Genomic DNA, 26,812 nt, shown 5'->3' on the forward strand with positions numbered 1-26,812 from the left:
CATTTCTCTACCACCACGCAAGGTTGTTTCATTTGGCATTGCGGTCGTTGATCATCAACTGGGGAGACCGTTTCTACGTAATCAGTTAGCTGCTGGAACTGTGTCAATGAAGTCGGACGCTGCGCAAAAGTTAAGCTCGAACGATCTTTAGGACGCATGCCCTCAAGCAGATGTTCCTATTGACATTTCGATATCAGAAGTAGATAATATTGAACAACTGCAGTTCTTACTCGATCAAAATATTGGGCTAGCGTCTCATCATCTGCTTGTATCCTCCAATAGAAATCACGCCTCAACTATACCCGTATTCGATGCGAGAGCTTTCTCCCTAAAATTTTCCGGCGGATTTCAACCAGTGTTCCTTGATTCTGCAACTCCTCCGCTGAGATCTTACCCCAACGCACCCTCGAGCCATTGTATACAATAAAGACAAAATTACACAATGCTCCACTCCTAATGAATCACAATAAACTAGTAACCAAACAAACAACCACAACAATTACATATTGAAACCTTATTTCAGAATTGCTGATTATGGTCTAACTTCAATGTAAAACTGTGTACTGATTGTTTTTTGAAATTGCTGTATCCTAGTGTAAAATTGTTTGCTCTCCCACATCCTCATCTCTGCTCCGTACAACGGGCTCGTCTCCCAAATTTCACTCACCTACAGCAAGCGCGACGGTAGAAGCCTGAAAATTACGAACGTCACAATTTGTCGATCTCTGTGACGCATTGCAGCAACTTCGATATCAGTCGATAAATCCGTTTAACGGTTATAATAGCAATTTAGGTCTGAATCAGAGGCCGAGACGGTTCTGCGACTGTGTGGGCTGCAGATTCCTCGACTTGCGCCATAGGATGGTGGGGTTTCGGGTTCCACTGGATAGGTCAGGCGTCCCCTACACACAGCAGGCGACTACACGGGTAGCAGGTGTTGTGTGGCGTGGACTGGGCTGTTTCTTAGGTTAGATGGCTTCGGACAAGTACAGAAAGGGCAACAGCCTCAAAGGGTGCGGGGCAAAGTCAGGACATGCGGGGACCAAGCAGCAATTGGTATTGTAATTCTAAACTGTCGAAGCTGCGTTGGTAAAGTACCGGAACTTCAAGCGCTGATAGAAAGCACCGAAGCTGGAATCGTTATAGGTACGGAAAGCTGGTTGAAGCCAGAGATAAATTCTGCCGAAATTTTTACAGAAGCACAGACAGGATAGATTGCATGCAACCGGTGGTGACGTGTTTGCCGCTGTTAGTAGTAGTTTATCCTGTACTGAAATGGAAGTGGACACTTCCTGTGAATTATTATCGGTGCACGTTATACTGAACAACGTTATACTGAACAACCAACTTAGGTTAATAATTGGTTCCTTTTACCGACCTCCCGACTCAGCAGCATTAGTGGCAGAACAACTGAGAATCTGGAATAAATTTCATATACATTTCCTCAGCATGTTATGGTCTTAGGTGGAGATATCTATTTACCAGATAGACTGGGACACTCATTATGTCACTGGTTGATCTGTCCTGAACATATGAGTGCAATCGTGGAGATAATATCTTGGACCTACTGATAAACAGACCCGAACTTTTCGATTCTGTAAGCGCAGAACAGGGAATCAGTGATCATAAGGCCGTTGCAGCATCCCTGAATATGGGAGTAAATAGGAATATATAAAAAGGGAGGAAGGTTTATCTGTCTCAAAGTAATCTTACTAAACAGATTTCAGACTACCTAACAGATCAAAACGAAAATTTCTATTCCGACATTGACAATTTGAGCGTTTATGGAAGAAGTTCAAAGCAATCGTAAAATTCGTTTTAGACAGGTACGTGCCGAGTAATACTGTGAGGGACGGGAAAAACTTAGCGTGGTTCAACAACAAAGTTAGGAAACAACTGCGAAAGCAGAGAGAGCTTCACTCCAAGTTTAAACGCAGCCAAAACCTCTGACATCGTTTGGCTTCTATTTGTCAAAGTAAGGAGGGCTGTGCATTAAGCGTTCAGTGAATTCGAAAGTAGAATTCTATGTACCGACTTGACAGAAGATCCTAGGAAGTTCTGGTCTTAGGTTAAATCAGTAAGTGAATCGAAACACCATATCCAGACACACTGGGATGATAATGGCATTGAAACAGAGGATGACAAGCGTAAAGCTGAAATAATAAACACCTTTTTCCAAAGCTGTTTCACAGAGGAAGATCGCACTGCAGTTCTTTAAATCCTCGCACGAACGAAAAAATGGCTGACACCGAAATAAGTGTCCAAGGAATAGAAAAGCAACTGAAATTCCTCGACAGAGGAAAGTCCACTGGATCTGATGGGATACCAATTCGATTCTACACAGAGCACGCGAAAGAACTTTGCCCTCTTCTAACAGCTGTGCACCGCAAGTCTCTAGAGGAGCGGAAGGTTCCAAATTATTGGAAAAGAGCACAGGTAGTCCCCGTCTTCAAGAAGGGTCATCGAGCAGATGAGCAAACTATAGATCTATATCTCTGACATCGATCTGTTGTAGAATTTTAGAACACGTTTTTTGCTCGAGTATCATGTTGATTCCTACGAAGTAGATTCTGGGTTCCCAAAAGTGACATTGATCGTGTGAGACCCAACTCGCTTTATTTGTTCATGAGACCCAGAAAATATTAGATACAGGCTCCCAGGTAGATGTGGCCGGATTGTAGAGTTTTTACCAAACAGAACACAGCATGTTGTTCTCAATGCAGAGACGTCTACAGACGTTAAAGTAACCTCTGGCGTGCCACAGGGGAGTGTTACGGGAGCATTGCTTTGCACAATATATTTAAATGACCTAGTAGATTGTGTCGGAAGTTCCATGAAGCTTTTCGTGGATAATGCTGTAGTATACAGAGAAGTTGCAGCATTAGAAAATTGCAGCGAAATGCAGGAAGATCTGCAGCGGATAGGCACTTGGTGCAGGGAGTGGCAACTGACCCTTAACATAGACAAATGTAATGTATTGCGAATACATAGAAAGGAGGATCCTTTATTGTATGATTATATGATAGTGGAACAAACACTGGTAGCAGTTACTTCTGTAAAATATCTGGGAGCATGCGTACGGAACGATTTGAAGTGGAATGATCATATAAAATTGTTGGTAAGGCGGGTACCAGGTTGAGATTCATTGGGAGAGTCCTTAGAAAATGTAGTCCATCAACAAAGGTGGTGGCTTACAAAACACTCGTTCGACCTATACTTAAGTATTGCTCATCAGGGTGGGATCCTTACCAGGTCGGGTTGACGGAGGAAATAGAGAAGATCCAAAGAAGAGCGGTGCGTTTCGTCACAGGGTTATTTGGCAAGCGTGATAGCATTACGGAGATGTTCAGCAAACTCAAGTGGCCGACTCTGCAAGAGATGCGCTCTGCAAGAGATGCGCTCTGCAAGAGATGCGCTCTGCAAGAGATGCGCTCTGCAAGAGATGCGCTCTGCAAGAGATGCGCTCTGCAAGAGATGCGCTCTGCAAGAGATGCGCTCTGCAAGAGATGCGCTCTGCAAGAGATGCGCTCTGCAAGAGATGCGCTCTGCAAGAGATGCGCTCTGCAAGAGATGCGCTCTGCAAGAGATGCGCTCTGCAAGAGATGCGCTCTGCAAGAGATGCGCTCTGCAAGAGATGCGCTCTGCAAGAGATGCGCTCTGCAAGAGATGCGCTCTGCAAGAGATGCGCTCTGCAAGAGATGCGCTCTGCAAGAGATGCGCTCTGCAAGAGATGCGCTCTGCAAGAGATGCGCTCTGCAAGAGATGCGCTCTGCAAGAGATGCGCTCTGCAAGAGATGCGCTCTGCAAGAGATGCGCTCTGCAAGAGATGCGCTCTGCAAGAGATGCGCTCTGCATCGTGGTGTAGCTTGCTGTCCAGGTTTCGAGAGAATACGTTTCTGGATGAGGTATCCAATATATTGCTTCCCCCTACCTACACCTCCGGAGGAGATCGTGAATGTGAAAGCCTGCGTGCGGCTCGAATCTCTCTAATTTTAGACAGTCCTTCTTCCCGCGAACCGTACGCGACTGGAACAGAAAAGGGAGGTAATGACAGTGGCACATAAAGTGCCCTCCGCCACACACCGTTGGGTGGCTTGCGTAGTATAAATGTAGAATGTAGATGTAGGTGAGCCTGCACGAGGCAAATTTGCCTCTCGACTTTTTAAGATCTTCTCAAGTTATGTAGTGTATGACCAATGTCGCCCACCGACACTTTAACGCATGTGAGCCACTCACCCACATCAGCAAGGTAATCAACAGGAAGCGAGACCCGAGTATCCGCCGCCACCAACTCGTCTACACTACCCTCCACGGGCAAATCGCGTACGCGCAGCTCGTAAACTAAATGCTCGCGGAGCAAATATAAAGTTCCAGGGGAGGTCCGTCCGCTCATGCTGGGCAATTTCCTGAAGCAGCAAAACGTATTGGTTAAAACTTGTGATGATTGTTAAATTTCCCAGACGTTATTAACACTAAGGATAGGAAAGGACCCCCCCCCCCCTCCCCCTTTGTTCATTCTGCTAACAGCTGAGCTGTTTTCCTGCTCAAATTACTTGCTAGAGAAACCAAAATTGCAATTTAACCATAGCTACTCAAAGGAGATAGGAAGCTAGGGATCTTTGCTGATGGACAAACTCATGGTTGTAATTATGTAAAAATGAAATTTGTTCTTTAGATAAAATTAAAATCATGTGCGAGAATCGGAAAAATAAAAAAAAATTAATTCGGACCTTTGTCTTCGCAAAATACAAAATGGAATTTTCAGAGGACAGTCTTTAAATTTCGGACGCTTGTCTTTTACCGAACTTAGTTTTTCTATGTTACATTAATCCATGATCCAATGACAAACATTATTGTAAAAATGGTAATTGTATGTGATGCTTTTGCAATCACATCTAGTCACCACCATAAGCACACTATTAGGCTCACTGCTTACGTAACCACAGTTTACACAACACTGACTCACCTTGAGCTACTTACGGAAAGATCTCGTCCGTCCCGGCGGAGAGGCCGGATATTTAACTAAAGGATTGACGTGAGGATTACACACGGTGGTACTCGGAACAAACGCCGAACGCAGCCTAATCATCCTCGAAATTGCTTGGCGGTTTGCTTTCTGCTCGTGTTTTCTACTCTGGCTTACATTCACGATCTCAGCCTGCCCGCCAAGGCGACAAACCCCATCTGCCTCATTACCACACCATTTCTGTAACAGCAAACAATTCACACGGCATACAGATTCAACTCGTGATTAGCATTTTCCAAGACCATGCAAGGCTTACTACCTATGCGACTATCTGTACCCTAACTGAAAACCAAACTGAGATATTTACCGAATAAAAGAACAATTAAAATTACGCTGACTTAACAAAAGCTCTGCCTTTCACACTGAAGAAAGTCTACACCCAGAACTGGGCGGAGAGCACACTAACAAACATACATCAAATTAAAACTGCCAGGAACCTTTAAAATAAGCAGTAAAACTCTATTTCGGCAAATGCAAAAGGGAATAGAGTCCGCTCCGCGGAAACAACACTTTAAAGCATTAGACTTCATAACTTCAGTTAAGGATGGTTTTGAATAAGAGAGTGTTGTACTGATTTCCGTCAGATACAACATGCCACCATAAGTTTCACAAATCTTCACAAGTTAAAGGCACAATATCAATCGTGCGTGACTTAATGCTTCCAGTTACGCTATGAGAAGACGTCCAGTATGAGATGACGGACCCGCCGCCGTTTCGCACGCAAACGCGTCGGCTAATCAGCACCGTACTCCCGGCGCGTGGCGAGGGCGGCGAGGTCCAGGCACAGCGGATAGAGGGGGGCCTGCCTTCAGAACACGTTGCCTCGTCGAACGCCGACCGGAGAAAGCCCCCGGCCACACGCAAAGCCGGAAAACCCAAGACCGAACAGTATAACCTGAAGCTTGTCATGGGTGCACAAGAGGCAACCATGACGTGCTGCTCGGACTTCAGCAAGTCATTTGACATTGCCAACCCTTAGTTTCCGAACGTAGCATACTAAATTTCTCGCCGAGTGCAGTGTAATGGTATCACTCATACATGTCGCATCGCCAGCAATGTGTCATGTTGGGTACCATGAAAACTCAAAGGAGGCAGGCAGTTTTACTCAGGTCCTACGGTTCTTCATTAGTTTCTATAGTCTGTTCATTGAATGCCAATGATGTGTCATGCGTTTTGTCCTGCTGAAAATACCACGTGACCAAGCTGTATCTAAGTACAAAACCAATAGGCCTGAAGACTGCCTACATTTTGGTATCGCGCAAAGGTCGGTATTTACATTCTCGATGGCTCTGTCGGGTTAAAGGGGAACTCACCCTAAATCTCAGCAGTACTGACCCGTCATTCTAGGCCTCATTAGCTCCAATTATCGGGAATTCCTACCACCTTCAGTCCTGATTGGAAATTATGTATCTCAGCACATGTCCTGGAAGAAATAATAGATGAAAATGTAGATTGGGATGAACACCTAACTGCTCTGCACAAGACGGCATCAGCATCTGTGCATGTCCTACAAAATATACCATAAAAACCTCTTCCCTCTTGATCAGAAAAAGAAATTACTACGAACACATACACTTCCATTTATTGATTACACTGAATGTACCCTGCAAGGTCTTCCTCAGGAAAGCCCAAGGTACCTGTAACTGGTCATGGATGCCACTGAAACCTTGATCATGTTTCACCATCGTATACATACCTATCCTGACTACGTGCAGACTAGTGCAGATTTTTTCCATATCCTTCGGGTTCTCTACTGTCTTACCAACGTACACTGTCCTTCATATCTTCCTGGACCTTAACGTTCCTGTCTCAACAACACTGCAGCAATACCCACGCCTATAAGAGAAAAACCCTTTCTACACCACTCCATGGTTGAGCCACTTTCACGAAGCCCTTCTCAGAAGCAGGAACTCGACCATGGCATAACCTCCTGCTCTATTCTAGATAACTGAATAACATTTACAACTTCAGAATACGGCTAGTGACATACCTACTGAAGCATAAATAATAGATACGACTGTTCCTGAACGCACTCGCTAGCGCCAAACACACTTAAATTTCCTTTCCCCAGAATTCGCTGTATCGAGAAACATATATTTTGTACACGTACACATTCTTTTTTCATCTTCCATTATCAGCATTGTCATCGCTGTCACGATTACCATCTTTTATTGTTATTAACGGTATTAGTGGCGGCGGCAGCGGTAGTAGTACTGCCAGTATTAACCTCTCAGCTCACAGTATTACCCACATTATTTGTATCAATACAACCATTTTGATTCTATTTATCATATTAAAATTTCTATTTTTTAGGTAAATACGACGTAAAAATGTACTTGGTGAGATGCATGACAGGGCCCGAAGGCCATAAGTTGTTCAGGTTGAGAAATAAATAAATATTTCTCTTGAAGGTGGTTCTAAGCTGATGGCTGGGAGTTTAACGGTGTGTCACAGCTACAGCTGCAGCTGCTGATGCCACTCCTGAAGATGGAGTAAGTGTCACGTTTGTAACCGATTAGGATGCAGTATCTGCTATCGTTCATGTTCATTTCAAAACAGCCCTGTTAGCAATGTCGACATTTACGTCAGCGTGTTAGAAAGCAGATCCTGAATTGTGTCATCTCGGGCTCTCGAACGGTCTAACACCTCTTTCAGCCTCGTTTGAAAGTACTCATATCTGTATCTTTGTTTTTACCTCCCTCATCAGTTGCCGTACTGAACAGTGTTACTAGCTTTCTTTCAATGTTTCGTTTCTTATTGAAATTGCACAAACATATTTCTGTATCCGTCTCCACATCATGGTGGTGTCACATGCGAAGAATCAGAGAATATACTACACGAAATTGCCCATAGATTGCGCTATCGCGAATTAATCCTACGCTGGAAAATTCAGAGATTATAACAATATAAACAAACAATAGATAGCGTTGCCTGCGGTTAAATATTTTATCATTAAACGACTTTGTTTAAACTTTTACTGTCCAGCCTGTGAATGACCTTCTCAATACTTGCAGAGTTTACTTAATATACGTTTGCTAGAATAGTAGTCGCATAGCCTCGGCCCGGCAATTGAGGTGTACGCTTTAATGAGTATTCTGCTGTATGCTGTCTCCGTTCTTACCTCGACTCGAGGGCGTGAAGCAAGTGGACGTCGATTTTCGTCTGGCAGCTGGACTCCCACTCCACTGCTATACTATCCTAGTCACAGAAACCGGGTGTCGGTACTATATTATGCACAGTGCATTAACTGATGTATAATGTTTACAACTTTATTTATGTTTCCAATCATATATATATATATATATATATATATATATATATATATATATGTGTGTATGCATATATATGTGTATATGCATATATATGTGTATATGCATATATATGTGTATATGCATATATATGTGTATATGCATATATATGTGTATATGCATATATATGTGTATATGCATATATATGTGTATATATAAGAGATGAGTAAAGGTCAGAGCACATTCACGATGAAGATCATGTCGAACTTGTATTCGATTAAGACAACTGAGGAATCACTCATGACTAAATGTAATGCCAATTATGGAACATAAAAACTTCATTTGCTTGACTCTGTGGAACCAGGAGCTATGGCTTAAAGGGCGTGTTTGGCTATGTTTGTCCATAGTCTTTCCATTTACTGTTCCTTGACGACTGATATTCGAGTGCCCCCTCTAGTCTTCCTTTTCATTAAAATATGCCATCTCACCGAAAGATTGCATTATACAGAAGTAGTGGATGAGTTAGTGGGGATCGCTGATAAAAATGGCTCGTTAAATATAGTGTTAGCATGTCCCTCGATCCACATAAACGTTAACTTCTACACGAGAGTACAGACCTTTTTTGTGGCATTATTAGTGTCCGCTGCCATTAGATTGATTTTTCTGAGAAGAGCTCACGTCTGAATGTCTTGGAACAACCTTCTACAGTACAGTAAAAGCGCAATGTTTATATTGTGAGTTTCTGCAACTAATTTAAAGCTTCACGCATAGTTCGTTGGCGCTTCTATGGAAAGTCTCCCTGAGAAGTGCAATCGGATTCTTTGCAACATGTGCTTGGCCACAGGAACACGCAACAACCCCCGCCATTAGCTGTGGTTTTGGAGCCGTCATTATGTGCACTACCGGACAAAAGTTTTCTATTAACTATCACAACTAAGGGTTTTTAATTAAAATATTTAGAATGAAATCTGTTTCATTATGGGAATCAGGGATGTGATAAAACAATTAGTACAGGCGCTTCCAGCTTTACATGATTCTGAGTACTTGACTGGTTGTTCACGTAGAGAGGCACTGATGAGCATCAGCTACAACACAGAACGGAACCAGCTTAGGTCAAGGTACGTCAAACAGGCCACATTCCTTCAGTTCGCGTTAGTGTACAGTACAGTGGGTGTACCTGGCAGTGTGCTTCTATAACTAGTGAGGTTCATAACGTATTATCTCCTAATGAGACAGAATCAGAAGACTGCACCACGTTTTTGAATTCCAATTTAGCCCTGCAGCAACGCTATTCTAGAAAGACAACAGCAACAAAAGTGGGCCAAACCTCATCTACAGTGATGTATACGTTGTAGCGGTTCAAGTAAACTAGTGTCAATGTGTGTCTGGAAGACACCGACTAACATAAATTCAAATGTGCACAGACTACTCACCAGAGGACGCGTACTGCACCTTAAATTCTCGAGAAAGTAAACACTATGCGAGCAACTCCAACCGCTGTCCCAATAGCTCAATGCCTTCTCCGTGACAAATTGTGAAGTGGTTTATAGCGGCCATAAAACGGTCATCATGTGAACAAAATAAGGTGGAATTATTACGACGAGCACAGCGAAAGCAGTGGTTTTCACGGACGAATCTAAATATGAAGTATTTTAGAAGCTATCGTCGACTTCGTGGAGAACGTATGAGGAGTAATGTTTGGTGGCAACGGCGGATGGTCGGCCATGGTGTGGGGATGTTTTATGGTTGATAGTCTATGGTCTAATGAGAATTAATACAAAAATTAGAGAAGTAGTAATAGTACAAGGATACTCATCAACAATACAGTTCCATCTGGCAAGAGACTTAAATTTCGTGAATTGTTCTGGAGCAGGACAACGATCCGAGACATGCATCTAAATTGTGCAGCGCGTCTGTCAATAGAAAAGAAAAATGTGGGGGAGCAGAAGAATATGATTTGGCCAAGTCACTCGCCTGCTTTAAATTCCATTGAAGTCTTATGCGATGGCCTTGACAGGGAGAATAGATAAATGAGGTTATCTAATGTTGAAGGTCTGTGGAATAATTGAAGAACAGGGATGTGAAGCGGCCACAGTCCTTTGGAAATGACATGACTGAGGCCTCTGAAAATGGAACTGTCGACACGGATCAGACCTGTCTTACTGGCGAGCCACACTTTCATCTCCATAGGTACATCAACAAACAGAACTGGCACTACCAGGCTGCCGAGAATCCACATTTTCTAGCTGCTGCTCGACCGCATCAACAAGAAGTCACTGTGTGGTGCCCACTTAGCACACGATGTACTAAAATGCCTATTTTTATTGCGGGGCCCATTAATACACACCAATAAAGCTAGGTATTGGAACATGAATTTGTACCGACTACACGATGCGACGGAATGCTTCAAAACTACTGTTTCACGCAAGACGCAGATAGGACGTTCATATCGTACTGCGGCCAAGATTTCTCTCGAGAGACGTCCAGGGATCGGACCATTGCCCTGGACACCTTAACGGCGTCATTCTAAACCGTGCACAGTGAATGTTATAGTGCCGATCTCAGCGCTGGTGATAATTTCAGATGAGATTATCAGGACAGACCCTTCAAAGGTGCACCTGCAACAATCCTAGATGTTGGTACTGCAGTTTACAGAGAAATTTGACCGTTCTAAAATAAATTCCGTGATGACTTTCTGATTATAATTAGTCAAGGATGTACCTGCATCCTTGGGAATGATGTGACGCAGGTGAATAGCAAATTTCTGCAAGGCCCGCTGAAGTGTCGGAAAATCGATGCTGTCGATGAACCCCCTTAAAGGCTGTTTTCTGATCAGCAATTATTTTTGAGCTATTGCTGTACACCTTGTTTTCAACATAGCCCCACAAAAAGGAGTCGTAAGAGTTCAGATCCGAAAAATATGGCGGAATATCGAGGGTCATGGCAGTGGCCTCTGACTACCCAACAGGCAGAGTGTGGTCCCCAAAGTGCTCCTGCACGGCATCAAACACTCCCCCTGCTTAGACAGGGTCGAGTTACATCTCGCACGAATCACATCTTCTCGAAATTAGGGTCACTTTAAATGAGAAGGATGAAATCATCTTCCAGAATCTTCACGTAAAATTCGGTAGTCACCGTGCCACGAAGGAATATCTCCCCGACTTTTCCGTCACTGGACGATGCTCACCACGGAGTCACTCGAGGAGGGTGAAGAGACTTCTCGGTCGCGAAATGCGGATTCTCAACCCCCGAATGCGTCAGTTTTGGATATTGACGAATCCATCCAAGTGAAAGTCGGCTTCGTTGCCAAAACAAACCGTGCATTCGCGTACTAATTCCCACCATGCACGCGGCCAACCGTGCACTCTCGACGTCTTAACTCAAACCGCTGAGAAGCTATGACGACTTTAATTGGCACAGTTCAATAATTATCATGTAAATGGATGAAACTTTCGACTGCATTCATCTATAAACTTCAATTTTTTTTTGCACCGCCAAGAGGCCGTAAGCTTTAGTAGGTGGCTAAAGGCATAAAAGTTTCAACTCGATACGTGTACATGTACCTGAGATAGACGGAAAGACAGGGAGAAAGTTTTTAACAGGCTGATCTCTATCTGTTTAAGTGGCCCTAAAAGGTTTCCGTTCTTGCCGACCGAGGTACGAAACCAGCGAGAAATGAACCGTTTATAGTACCATTGTTTCCAGGCAGCATTTAGTACAGCGGAAGGTGTACAAAACGGTAATTCCAGGGTCGTGTGATAGAGTCCCTGGACGTAAGCTTATTTTAGTCTTCGTTTTCACTTTCAATTTTTACGTTGCACCGTCGACTTCTTCGGAGCAAGTCAGATCCTCATCGCACACAACCGTATACGCTGACAAAACTTCCGCTGCTTTCTAGTGTGTTTTACTTACAGTATGAATGCATTCTTCAGTTATTACCTTTGTACTTTCTGAAATGATTGTCATTTTCGACCGAAACATGTAAACTTTAATTCAGCGTCGTTTTCAGTCGTTGCTTCGACACATGTTCGTGGATACTATCATCTTATGACTCCTGGCTTCCTTCTAGCGGTGTTCCAGGCACATCAGTACTTTCACTTGTACTATCAGAAATCTTCGCTCGACTCGAAACTTTTCACAACCCTTTTACTCTGTTCTCACGGTATTCTCCTAAAATTCACTTTATGGCTACAGAGCTCATTCATTTGCGACCTGTCCACCAAGTAGTTAGGGCTAGCAGAAGGTAAATTCTGACAATCGGCCTTTGGGTTCAGCGCTATTATTTGCCTGCAGCTGCCAAGGGCTGTTTGAAGATCAAATTGACATTGACGGAATACAACCCGTTCTTGGAAAAAATGGCAAAAAAAAGATGCATACGAACTACAGTTTTCCAAAGGCACAATAAAAAGGGGTAGCGTTAGCGATTAGTAATAAAAACGTCTTCGGCCTCAGGTTCTAACCGCGCCATTGGTGATGATTTTTATTCAAAATTTAAAAAAAGGCAACCGAAGACCTGCGGCATAAGAAGTAACCAACATTATGCCAACGGCCTTATCAAAGTAGGCCGAGGAGTGGACAGAGATTCAGTGCACTCTCCCAACCTTAGTGTTGGGAACACCCCGTGAAAGGTGAAATAATCAGCCATGACAACGGCGTGATGAATCAAAATTCAGTGGAAACCGCTGCATTAAAAACACACAACGTGTATCCATAGGACGGGCCTGTAGTTTAAAATTTGTGGGGGTCCACATGAAACCATTTTCGTCAGAAGACTGATGAGTAAAAAGTAAAAATAACATAGTGGATCTTTCCCAAAGCCTTCAGACTTTGCTCGAAAAATACTTTTCTAAAGCGTGCTTAAGGATATTTTTGAACTTTTGTCAGTTTCTGCCTCACATCTCCGTCCTCATTATTGAGTATTTGATGTTGACCACAGAGATAATCTGCATTTTGTACCTGTCATTATCGTTAAGCAAAAACATATTCCTACCATTCTTAGCATTCTTTGTAAACCCGTAGCCGTTGTTCCTTACTATAACTGAAACCTTCCTCAGCGTAACTGATTCGATAAGTTCAGGTCTGTTGCTGGGAGGTATAAGACGTCACCTTAACGAGCTGTTTCTCTGTCTGCTCGAAGCAATATTCGGAAAACACATTCAAAATAATATCACATAAGTCCCTGTGTGTGGCCACCAGTTTTGACTGTTCAATTTGCCAGGCATTGGTTCGGAAGGTCGTAGTCACCCTCTGGCGACTAACGCATCCTCATGATTGATATTCCAATCGGAGCCTACGATTTCTCTGCTATTTTCTTCCGGTTTCAGTCTACATTCTGTTCCTAATACCAACTTGGCATTATAGCCTTCAACAATCGATACTAGTTGTGGGAACTTTCCTTGGGTGCTCGTGCGGTTTAAAATCAGAAACTTTTCGACATTCAGTCAGCGAAGACGAGCATTCTGTAAGAACATTGTGGTTGTTGTAATTTAGGTTAGAGGAACCCCCTTTGGATAAGAAACGTTTCTTATAGTTTGGCAGCAAATTCGTCTATGTGCATCCCAAATATACTCTGCTACACTAGTTGCCGTTTCCTGCTTGTAGTGCACGCCTGAGGTATTAAGGGAACCCTACAATTCTCCACCCAGCTGCGGAGGTCGAGAAATTCGCATCTGAAACCTCCGTAGAGTTGTCTGAGCGTCTGGCTTGAACCTCTCACTCTGCTCCAAACCCGAGGACCGCGATCGACACTGGGTACGATGCTACGAATAGCCAGCATAGCCAGCACCGCGTGTACGATGCTACTTGGGGTTCGTCACAAGTAATAAATGACTATTGTGGTTCAACCTATCACCAGTAACCTTTATTATAGTAAAGTCAGAAGTGGCGACGTGTAGAAACTCTAATATGAATTTCAGACCGCAATGCCATTACACAAAGTAGACGCTAAACATGATATTCCTTCTCTACCATCTTCACTTGGCGTAGCCAGAAGAGAATAGAATCTGTCTCTCCCTATCAAAAATCATCGGAGGAAGTTAGAATCTAGCCCATACCATAAGTATACCACCCTATCATCAATCCAACAGACCACTGAATCCTCTTTTCTGTGACTCATTTCTCTATCGTAGCGCCACACTGGATGAGAATTCTGACTCAGGCTCCCTGTAGTAGTTTCCAGCATGTTCAGTACATTCATTTACTTGTTAGAGTCGAATGTATGCACTGGGTAGCCGAGGCAGCAATTCATGGCGATTAGGTCAATTTTGTAATAACCGAAACGAAATCACGTAATTGCCACCTATACAGAACTGCCAACGGTGTAGGATGCAGAAATTTAAATAGGTGTTCCTTTCCACTTGAGCTACTATATTGCGCTATCTGTTTGTTGAAAACGTCAGACAGTTCCAGCTTTTCTTTTTCACTGCATGTCTCTCAGAAGTCTAGATCTGGCCACATGCATTATCTCACAGCACCGTGGAATGCGGAAGTTCTGTAGGAACTGTTATTGACTTCTGGAGCTGTTGTTGCTACGTGTCACCTAGTAGTGTAACGGTAAGTGTCGTTCACCACAGATAACTTCGTGAGGCAGAGTACAGTCACTGCTACACTTTTTAAAAGAGCAATGCTGCTGTCTGCTGATGTCTTATCAGTCTAATGGAACTTTGAACATAATTCCCTTCACTTTTCATCCCAAATAGTTGAATGTGGAAAAATGGTTAACTTCTGTGGCACTTTGTTCTTTACAGGTTTAATAGACAGCCAGGCAGCAGATGCATCAGATAAGTACTTCCTAGTGTAGCTGTCGTGTAGTAATAGCATTATTGCATACCTCTACAGTGCTGTTCCTAGCACAGCCAAGCACTGGCAACATCGTCACAAAACTTTTGGCAACTCTGAGACAGTGCAATCACTTCCATGTACGGTACTGAATTGACTCACTAAATTCACTTGATATTTCGTTTCTATTTGAATGACTCGTGTTATATAATTCTCAAGTAATCTAGGACACTGAGATAGAAAATTTTTGGCTATAGAAATGCTATTCGTCTATAAGTGACAACTTTTGATTAGAATTAGGTAGTCTTCTTGCGTCCTCAGCCTCATTAATGCATCGTGAAAGATAAACACACTGAGACGCCAACTTGTTCGTCATCATGGTGTTACGTGGACAGAAATAGTTGGGTATTATTGCCTGCATCACCGGCATCCCATTGTCGTCTTCTCTTACTGAGATTTTCATATCACCCTGAACACAAGACGCCGAGATATGGACACACTGCTGCCAGCACACCACTCTCATCATGGTATAACCCCGTGGTACAGCCCGTGCCTCGTGTCGCAGTGACTCAGTGAGTCGTCAGTTCTAACCGTGGTAGGGGCCAGCATGTGCGAGCTTTTTTTCTGATTTTTTTCTGGAAATTCGCAGCTCCATAAAATAATTCTGTAACGAAATCTGAAGAAAACCTTCACACATCAAGTCCTCTTGGTAGCTAGGCTCAGATCTCGGCCTTCTGACTGCAAAGCTATCACCATTAACAACTTACTGTTTCACAACACAAGCATCTCTACTGAAATTCGTACTGTTGACGGTCGATTTGAATTTCTTCATTGTTCTTCACTTAAGACTGACATGCCAGGGTGATAAGTATGAAGGAAACGAACTTCTACGCTAAATTCCCACAGTAACAATTAGTAAGTTGCTGGAGCCGCTGTTAGGATCTCTCTGCAGACATTTGCTGTTTCTCTGGGTAGCTTCAAATATAGGTAATATTTAAAATATTCGGTTGGATTTAAGACGACAATCACTTTTGAAAAGAATTCACTTTTCCATTAATTAGTCTATGAACCTGAAAACAAGCAATTTGACTGAGTAGCTGTAGAGCAGGTTCTGAAAGGTATCCACACAATGTTTCGCATCCATTTACCATATGGAATCAAACAAAGAAACCAAGCACATTACATTGCATTTACTCTCTGTGCCTTAACTAACACACATGAATCCATGACAAAAATAAATTTCATTGTTTCTGATTCAGTGCACTATAATTAAAGCGCCACATCCTGTTCTTTTTCCTTTCACAGGAGATTCTTCAAATTACTTTGTTACGCTAGTATGCAATACATCGATGTTTCACAGAATTAATTCTCATCAAATAATTTTATGGATCACCACTCAACAACATTAAAGAATTTTACACCGTCGAGAGTGAGGAGTGGAGCAGACATTGTCGGGGAAGGCGAGACAGCGCAGTGCCTCAGCCCCCGCCGGTAGGCAGCAAACGTGTCCCAGAGAACTGAGACGCAATCGGTGTTCAGCGAGCGATTTGTTGGGTGGCTATCTGCCTCTAAAATATTGTTGAACCAAGCTGTTATTACCAATGTGGCAGAAAGCGAAATACAAAGTTTATCGTCGGTAAAGCAGATGCCGGACTGAGATTCATTGGAAGAATCCTAAGGAAATGCAATCCGAAAACAAAGGAAGTAGGTTACAGTACGCTTGTTCGCCCACTGCTTGAATACTGCTCAGCAGTGTGTGATCCGTACCAGATAGGGTTGGTAGAAGAGATAGAGAAGATCCAAGGGAGAGCAACGCGCTTCGTTACAGGATCATTTAGTAATTGCGAAAGCGTTACGGAGATGATAGATAAACTCCAGTGGAAGACTCTGCAGGAGAGACGCTCAGTAGCTCGGCACGGGCTTTTGTTAAAGTTTCGAGAACGTACCTTCACCGAAGAGCCAAGCAGTATATTGCTCCGTCCAACGTATATCACGCGAAGAGACCATGAGGATAAAATCAGAGAGATTAGAGCCCACAGAGAAGCATACCGACAATCCTCCTATTCCAGTCTCGTATTGTTCGAGGAAAGAAGGGAGAACCGATAGAGGTACTCAGGGACCCTCCGCGCCTCCGTCAACTGGTTTGCGGAGTATGGATGTAGATGTAGAACTATAGCGTATGTATTGTATACATGTGTGTAAACGCCTTCCAATGCCCACTCAAGGAAGACAAGGATGCACAGTCTAGCTTTAATATTATAAATACGCCTCAGTTTGTGGATGAACTTATACTTAGGTTACTAATCATTTTGAATATTGTACACCAATGTGTACAGTACTGCTAAACTCGTTTTCAATCAATGATTCCCACAGCTACAGGAACACTACTTGTGATACCTCTTAGCACTGCATTAGTATTTTGTGTATCAGACGAAAAGATCAACCTGACACAAACTGTGGGAAATTTGTTTTACAACCTTCGCACCTGCATAAAGAGCTTTTACTATTAGAGATATCTGTGAACGTTGCTGCATAAGGCAATTTAAGAAGAAACTAAATTCCTTCAGCTATGACAATGTTTAAACAAATAGTCTAAATACCACTAAATCGTGGTTTGTGAATCATTTACCAGCCGTACTGTCAGTATGCTTTTTGCCTTCCAACAAGAGAAATGCGGCAAATTTCACATAAGCAGAAGGGGGACGAAAAGTCATGTTGTGCTTATACTGACAACCTCACTGTTCGTTTCACCTGATTTTGTAATCATTTAAATAACACATTACTGTTTCCAGTATGATGATCTACTGCCCAGGGCCTGTAATTAGAAACGGCCCGTTTAGGTCAGGCATATTGTATACAGAAGTAGAAGAGAGAGCACCAGTAAATTCTACAATCCGTATGCATTGCATATACATGTGGAGCCCAATGAGTGAACTGCCTAAGTACACTATAAAAGTAATTTCTATTTTCCAGTAAGAAAGTCGCTGACCATAAATTCTAGTTCAGAGTGACACCAGTTTAAGTAACCTAATGTAGCGAAGACTGACCTTACACTTGGAGCACTGGCAAACAATGAGTCAAATGTGGGTTTTGCAACTGTGAAATACTTTCCTACATTATAGAAGCGCATATTAAATTTGAACTAATATTGCGATAAGTTTGAACTTGCATAGCTTAGAGTGTGTTTTAGAAAAACAATTGTTTTCCTTTGCAATAAACAGAAATATTTTCAATCTGTCATACACAACATAAAACAGTTCTGCCATATGATTTGATCGACGTGGCCTGACAGCGACGTACATCGGAAGGCAGTAAGATCCCTTGGCTTTTGGTTTGGCAGTATTCGACAGCCATTTCTAGGCCCAAGTAAATGAGAAAAGGCAGCGTGTTTTGTTGTCAAGTAACGTCTTCATCAATTACTTTAGTTTTAATGTAATCTAAGAGTAGTTGCTGATGTTTGATGTTGTTGTTATTGTTGTTGTGGTCTTAAGTCCTGAGACTGGTTTGATGCAGCTCTCCATGCTAATCTATCCTGTCCAAGCTCCTTCATCTCCCAGTACCTACTGCAACCTACATCCTTATGAATCTGCTTAGTATACTCATCTCTTAGTCTCCCTCCACTATTTTTACCCTCCACGCTGCCCTCCAATACTAAATTGGTGATCGCTTGATGCTTCAAAACATGTCCTACCAACCGATCCCTTCTTCTAGTCAACTTGTGCTACAAACTTCTCCCCAATCCTATTCAATACACCTCATTAGTTGTGTGTTCTACCCATCTAATCTTCAGCATTCTTCTATAGCACCACATTTCGAAAGCTTCTATTCTCTTCTTGTCCAAACTATTTATCGTCCATGTTTCACTTCCATACACTGCTACACTAAATACAAATACTTTCAGAAACGACTTCCTGACACTCAATTCTATACTCAATGATAACAAATTTCTCTTCTTCAGAAACGCTTTCCTTGCCATTGCCAGTCTACATTTTATATCCTCTCTACTTTGACCATCATCAGTTACCTTGCTGCCCAAACAGCAAAACTCATTTATTACTTTAACTGTCTCATTCCCTAATCTAATTCCCTCAGCATCACCCGACTTAATTCGACTACGTTCCATTATTCTCATTTTGCTTTTGTTGATGTTCATCTTACATACTCGTCTCAAGACACTATCCATTCCGTTCAACTGCTCTTCCAAGTCCTTAGCTCTCTCTGACAGAATTACAATGTCATCGGTGAACCTCAAAGTTTTTACTTCTTCTCCATGAATTTTAATACCTACTCCAAATTTTTCTTTCGTTTCCTTTACTGCTTGCTCAATATACAGATTGAATAACATCGGGCAGAGGCTACAACCCTGTCTCACTCCTTTCCCAACCACTGCTTCCCTTTCATGCCACTCGACTCTTATGACTGCCATCTGGTTTCTGTACAAATTGTAAATAGCCTTTCGCTCCCTGTATTTTACCCCTGCCACCTTCAGAATTTGAAAGAGATGTTAAGGAAAGGCAAACCTACGTTTCTAGCATTTGCAGACTTAGTATTCCAGTCAACATTGTCAAAAGCTTTCTCTATTTTCTAAGATAAGTCGTAAGGAGGTCAGTATTGCCTCACGTGTTCCAGTATTTCTACGTAATCCAAGCTGATCTTCCCCGAGGTCGGCTTCTACTAGTTTTTCCATTCGTCTGTAAAGAATTCGTATTAGTATTTTGCAGCTATGGCTTATTAAAGTGATAGTTCGGTAATTTTCACATCTGTCAACACATTCTTTCTTTGGGATTGGAATTATTATATTCTTCTTGAAGTCTGATTGTATTTCGCCTGTCTAACACATCTTGCTCATCAGATGGTAGAGTTTTGTCAGGACTGGCTCTCCCAAGGCCGTCAGTAGTTCCAATGGAATGTTGTCTACTCCGGGGGCCTTGTTTCGACTCAGGTCTTTCAGTGCTCTGTCAAACTCTTCACGCAGTATCTTATCTCCCATTTCATCTTCATCTTCATCTACATCCTCTTCTTCCACCTAACGACAATATTATGGGAATGGGAGTATATGGAGGGTCTATACAAGGTCGATGTACTTATCTGCTTTCCCTTCTTTACTTAGAACTGGGCTTCCATCTGAGCTCTTGATATTCATAGAAGTGGTTCTCTTCTCTCCATAGGTCTCTTTAATTTTCCTGTAGGTAGTATCTATCTTACCCCTAGTGAGATGTGGCTCTACATCCTTACATTTGTCCTCTAGCCATGCCTGCTTAGCCATTTTGCACTTCCTGTCGATCTCATATTTGAGACGTTTCTATTCATTTTTGCCTGCTTCAATTACTGCATTTTTATATTTTCTCCTTTCATCAATTAAATTCAATATTTCTTCTGTTACCCAAGGATTTCTACTAGCCCTAGTCTTTTTACCTACTTGATCCTTTGCTGCCTTCACTACTTCATCCCTCAAAGCTATCCATTCTTCTTCTAATGTATCTCTTTTCCCCCATTGCTCTCCCTGAAACTCTGTACAACCTCTGGTTCTTTTAGTTTATCCAGTCCCATCTCCTTAAATTCCCACCTTTTTGCAGTTTTTCAGCTTGACCACAATCTATTCGTTATGATCTGTAGATTAGAGTCCACATCTGAACCTGGAAATGTCTTAATTTAAAACTTGGTTCCTGAATCTCTGTCTCACCATTATATAATCTATCTGATACCTTTTAGTAACTCCAGGGTTCTTCCATGTATACAACCTTCTTTCATGGTTCTTAGTCATAGCTAACACTGGGTTTAAGTTGTGCTCTGTGCAAAATTGTACCAGGCGACTTCCTCTTTCATTTCTTAGCCCCAATCCATAATCACCTACTGTGGAATTCGACAGTAGGGAAAGGGAGAGAAGGAAACAGTCACCCATGACTGTTAAATTTTCGTCTCCCTTCACAATCCGAATAATTTTTTCTTTCTCATCATGCATTTCTTCAGTTTTTTCGTCATCTGCAGAACTAGTTGGCGTATAAAATTGTACTACTGTAGTAGGTGTGGGCTTCGTGTCTCTCGTGGCCACAATAATGCGTTCACTATGCTGTTTGTAGTAGCTTACCCGCACTCCTACTTTTTAATTCATTATTAAACCTACTCCTGCATTACCCCTACTTGATTTTGTATTTATAACCCTGTATTCACCTGACCAAAAGTTTTGTTCCTCCTGCCACCGAACTTCACTAATTCCCACTATATCTAACTTTAACCTATCCATTTCCCTTTTTAAATTTTCTAACCTACCTGCCCGATTAAGGGATGTGACATTCCACGCTCCGATCCATAGAACGCCAGTTTTCTTTCTCCTGATAACGACATCCTCTTGGGTAGTCCCTGCCCGGAGATCCGAATGGGGTAAAATATTCCGGAGGTAAAATAGTCCCCAAGAGGACGCCATCATATAATCATACAGTAAAGCTGCATGCCCTCGGGAAAAATTACGGCCGTAGTTTCCCCTTGCTTTCTGCCTTTCGCAGTACCAGCACAGCAAGTCCGTTTTGGTTATTGTTACAAGGCCAGATCAGTCAATCATCTAGACTGTAGCCTTTGCAACTACTGAAGAGGCTGCTGCCCCTCTTCAGGAACCACACTGGAGGTGGTGGGGGGGGGGGGGGCTGTGATGTTTGATATTAACATGAAAAAGGATTCCGTAGACAGGGAAAGAACCTGTTCTTGGGCAACTCCTTCGAAAATCACCAAAATGCATAAAATGATCTTCAACCACATGTGTTTCAGCAGCGGTATGAAGAAAATGATAGTTCGAGAAAATTCAGTGTGACGTGTGAAATTACCAGATAATTCGATTATTACCGTCATTATAACTAAGAAATTTGTTAAATTAATGAAAATTTCAAAATGGCTTCACATCGAGGCTATGATGCCTAGAAGTCTTTTTGCTATTCTCACTTCAGCAGGTTGTAATCTCCGCATCAGACTCTTGCTTCTACTTAACCATTTAATAGACTCGCATTTTTTGCCCTGTGACTAAGTACATCATACGTTACAGCACACTCCTGGGGCTGGGAAATGTGGCCGCAATGGTCTGGTGGAACAAACCATCATAGGTTCAACGCGTGGGTTCAGGCTTTTACTTTTGAGACGTACAAACAGATTTACTTTACCTCTGGTAACCTCAAGAGAAAGACGTTATAATCCAGAATCCGCATTAAACATCACGTTCCTTCATTACCAACTGGGCAGAGCCGGTTTGTGTTGGGAAATGACATTGGAAGCAAAGACCTGCCTTCTGTTCGTTACAGTGGTTACGTGCACCGTAAAGTGAAGGAACCTACAGGTATTGTTACGCGCGTGTGCGTACGACGAAAACCGGATTATTGCAAGGAAAGGATGCAATCGAAGAACGGAGATGCCTCTAACGTACCAAAACACCTCTGTGAACCACACGATGACGCAGCTCTGGAAGTGAGAAAACAAGTGGAGAGAGCGGGCAGGAGAGCCACAGTAGGTAGTACACAGTTATCTGCTACACAAGTGGATGAAATGGGAAATTTTCGTGAAAAAAGTTTGACATTGTGACACTGATGCCTAAATCTTCATCTATGATTGACTCCGCCGGCGGCTCAGGATCCTCTTCACAGAGGAACTAACAAGAGCCATGGAACTCTCACCAAATTCATCTTCATTGATGTCTGTTAAAAATGGGAGATGCCATTGGTTTCCTTCTAGAAGAGATAAGATTAAAGGATAGGAGAGAGAAATCATTTTCAATGGAAACAAAGGAAAAGAAAGCTTAAATGCTCTTCCCGTAAAAAAATGGGAAGATGTTTTTAAGAGCTGCAGCAAGTGGTTTCCACAAATCTATACCATGCATGCAAGGGCCAGGTACTGTGTTCTTACTAGGGAACTGTCAAATGAAACAGGCAAACATATGTGTCTTTATTTGCACTTTCACTTCTGTAGGTCCTAGGACCACTGGGGAACTGCTTGTTTAATCAATTTTCAGGCAGCTGTGATATCGGTCCTTGGTTAAGGTTTCCCCTCAAGTGAAATAAACGGATGTTATTTCCATATCGAGAAGAGATCAAGGAAAGGACTTAAATATTCGTTCTGGCTGTAACCCTCAGTTAGACCGAGATCTTGAAGATTCGCCCCTTGCAGCCGCTGGAATTTCTAATGCCAGATGACATATGTAACGGATGCTTTGAGATTCATGCACAAGCTCCTGATAAAGAAAGGCTCTCTCAATGTTTTGACTACTTTGTGGACGACGGCTGTAGAATGAGGATATCCCAATAGCGGCGCGAAAATGCCACGGAGAATGGCACCAAACGACGAAGACAGTTGAAGCGCGGCACAGTAAATAATATTATTGAAAACCCTCACCCTAGAATCACCTGTTCGGTGGAGTATTTAAAGAAAGGAGCGAAGATCACAAATTGCATGCACACGAAGGTGGAAATGAATCTTCAACTATTTCTTTTTCTTCTTCTTCTTTTTCTTCTTCTTCTTTTTCTTCTTCTTCTTTTTCTTCTTCTTCTTTTTCTTCTTCTTCTTTTTCTTCTTCTTCTTTTTCTTCTTCTTCTTTTTCTTCTTCTTCTTTTTCTTCTTCTTCTTCTTCTTCTTCTTCTTCTTCTTCTTCTTCTTCTTCTTCTTTTTCTTTTTCTTTTTCTTCTTCTTTTTCTTCTTCTTCCTCTTCTTCTTCCTCTTCTTCTTCTTTTTCTTCTTCTTCCTCTTCTTCTTCTTCCTCTTCTTCTTCTTCTTTTCCCTTGAAGGTGGACGACAGAATAAAGAGAACCAAAAAGAACTATGAAAAGGGTTTCAAAATTAGGGCCTGCATGAAGGCCATTGCCCACATTTAGGAACTCGACTAATAAACTCTAAGAAGAAGAAAAAGAAAAAAACGCCGCAACACGAAGAAATTATCTGAATGGGGCGCAAGTCGGTAAATATGACGTACATGAAGATACAAACGAATGATTGCAATTTCAGAAACATTGAACCACGTACTCTTCAATAAATAATCCACAGATTGAGCAAGTTAGTAACGCATTGGTCCTCCTCTGGCCATTATACAAGCAGTTATTCGGCTTGGCATTGATTGATGGAGTTGTTCATTTCCTCCTGAGGGATACCATGCCAAATTCTGTCCAGTTAGCTTGGGATGTTGACTTTCGAACGCGCTAATTGGAGAACCCTGCCCTTAATTCTCCAAACATAGTACTTGAGGAGAGGTCCAGCGGGATTGCTGGCCCAGGCAGGGTGGCGACTACGAAGACAGGCAGGAGACACTCGGCGAGTGCAGGCGGGCATTTTGTTGCTGAAATGTAAGCCCACAATGGCTTGCTACGAAGCGCGACGAAACGGGGTGTTGAATGCCACTGTCAAACTTCTGTGCTGTAAGGGTGCCGTGGCTGACACTCAAAGAGGCCCTTAAATGAAAAGAAATCTCACTAAAGACTATCACTCCTGGTTGTTGTGTCTGGAGGCGCCCCTGATAGGTTGGTACCTCACGACTAACTGTCGCCTACCAAACGGCCCGTCTTCAACGAAGATCATTGGCTGGAGTAGAATTGCCTTCAGTAATGCGTCCCACATCCAGCTGAGAGCCAGTAGCCAGTGGCCAGCGGTCATTGTGGCCTGGAATCTGTGTCTTGAGATGCCTGAGACAGCAGCGGTGGGGTACTGCGCTGAACCGGCAACCCTGTCGCAGCAACTCGGCAACGATGTCAGCAGCAGGGGAAAGAAAGGCAATCTGCAAACCAACAGGCTTCACAACAGCCAAACCGTGTACCCAATATCGACGGTCGGCCGTAGATGAAATTGTAAGTTCTTTTTCCAGTTACTTGAAAAATCCATAAAGAAAAGCATTAAGCTGTAGCAGATTCAACCTGGAAGATAAGGATAGACGCAGCAAAATTCACCAGTCCCCGTCGTAGAAACGTTTGCCTTTTATCGTAAAAATTTTTTTTTTTGACAGTTCAACACAGTGTTTGTATATGTTCGTTGTGCGACCTGATACTCCTTGATATATTTGCCAGAATAAATTGAAAATTTCCTAATTTTTCCTTAAATAATTGATTTTTTAGTGACATTAATTAATCTTGTTCACATTTAACGAAACATTCCACTTTTAATACTTCAAAATCGATCTTCTTGACCAATATCGCCGATAAACACATTTTGAAAATAATCGATACTGTTAAGTGTATTAAAATTGTGTCGGCTTCTCATTAATAAAACTTTGAACTAGTTAATTATTGAAGATTGTCCACACTCCTCAAAGTTCTTCCCGAATCTCTTCAAGAAGTCTGTGAAATTTGCAAATTTTTTAAAATTCACACAAAGTTGATAACCAATTGACATCCAATTACAAACTGTGTTTTAACTTCCACCTCGAAGTTTTAGTCAGTTAATTCTGTTCTTAAGACATACATCGTAAATATTACTTATCATTCCCCATCCAACATTGAACTCGTTTTTATTTTATAAAAAAAACATAAAACATATTTTAATAATGGTCGGCATGATGTTTCAACGGCTCTTCCAGCCGCCGGCCGGCCACCACGATGCAACAGTGGTTAGCTCTCGTCGTCCGCCGCGTCTAGAGTCCCCAGTGGATCATCTTGCTGCCACGCTAGACATGTTATTTAAAAATATTTTCTTTTCTTTCAAGTCTCCACTTAATATGTATTTTTATTTGTAGTAAGTTAACATTTCTCACCTGGCGTCGCTCACTAGGGAAAGAAACGCGATGTTTCCTGATCAGACTTTTGAAATACCACAGTACCAACCTGTTCGTGACACACACCACGGTCTGGCAACAAGGAGTGGGGAGGAGGGGAGACGTCACAGCAGGGCCCCTTTGGTTGTCATTTGCGGCACTCTTACAGCACAGCAATACGTCTACAATATTCTACGCCCCGTTTTGTTGCCCTTCCTGACAATTCATCACGGGTTACATTTCAGCGAACAGTTCATGCACACACGAGGTGAGAGTTCCCACTGCGAATGTTCGTGCTTGCCAAAATCTACCTTGGCCAGCAAGGTTGCCGTATCTCCTGAAATTTATGTTTGGGGCACTACGGTCAGGACCCTCCAACCAGCCCGGGATTTTAACGATCTAACCCGCCAACTTGACAAAATTTCGCCAGTTATCCCCAAGCAGAACATCCATCAGAATCAGAAAGTCCCAATGGAGAGACGTCTGCAGACGTTAAAGTAATGTCTTACCACAGGAGAGTGTTAGTGGACCATTACTTTCCACTATATATATATATATATATATATATATATATATATATATATATATGAGACCTAGTAATGTCGGAAGTTCCATCCAGCTTTTCGCGGATGATGCTGTAGTATACAGAGAAGTTGCAGCATTAGAAAATTGCAGCGAAATGCAGGAGGATCTGCAGCGGATATTCACTTGGTGCAGGGAGTGGCAACTGACCCTTAACATAGATAAATACAATGTATTGCGAATACGTAGAAAGGAGGATCCTTTATTGTATGATTATGTGATAGCGGAACAAACACTGGTAGCAGTTACTTTTGTAAAATACCTGGGAGTATGAGTACGGAACTACTTGAAGTGGAATGATCGTATAAAATTAACTGTTGTTAAGGCGGGTGCCAGGTTGAGATTCATTGGGAGAGTCCTTAGAAAATGTAGTCCATAAACAAAGGAGATGGCTTACAAAACACTCGTTCGACCTATACTTGAGTATTGCTCATCAGGGTGGGATCCTTACCAGGTCGGGTTGTCGGAGGA

General features: G+C 42.4%; 1 protein-coding gene across 1 annotated transcript in view; it reads right to left on the reverse strand.

The window, feature by feature from the left end:
- LOC126278713 (glutamic acid-rich protein-like) overlaps positions 1–26,812 on the reverse strand; it is a 101,548-nt gene that overhangs the window by 36,774 nt on the left and 37,962 nt on the right. Inside the window, exon 2 of the mRNA XM_049978987.1 lies at positions 23,485–23,803. Within this exon, the coding sequence (XP_049834944.1) occupies positions 23,485–23,803 (319 nt within the window). The remainder of the gene's footprint in view (positions 1–23,484; positions 23,804–26,812) is intronic.

The sequence above is a fragment of the Schistocerca gregaria genome, chromosome 6, assembly GCF_023897955.1.
Source record: "Schistocerca gregaria isolate iqSchGreg1 chromosome 6, iqSchGreg1.2, whole genome shotgun sequence".
Lineage (NCBI taxonomy): Eukaryota > Metazoa > Arthropoda > Insecta > Orthoptera > Acrididae > Schistocerca > Schistocerca gregaria.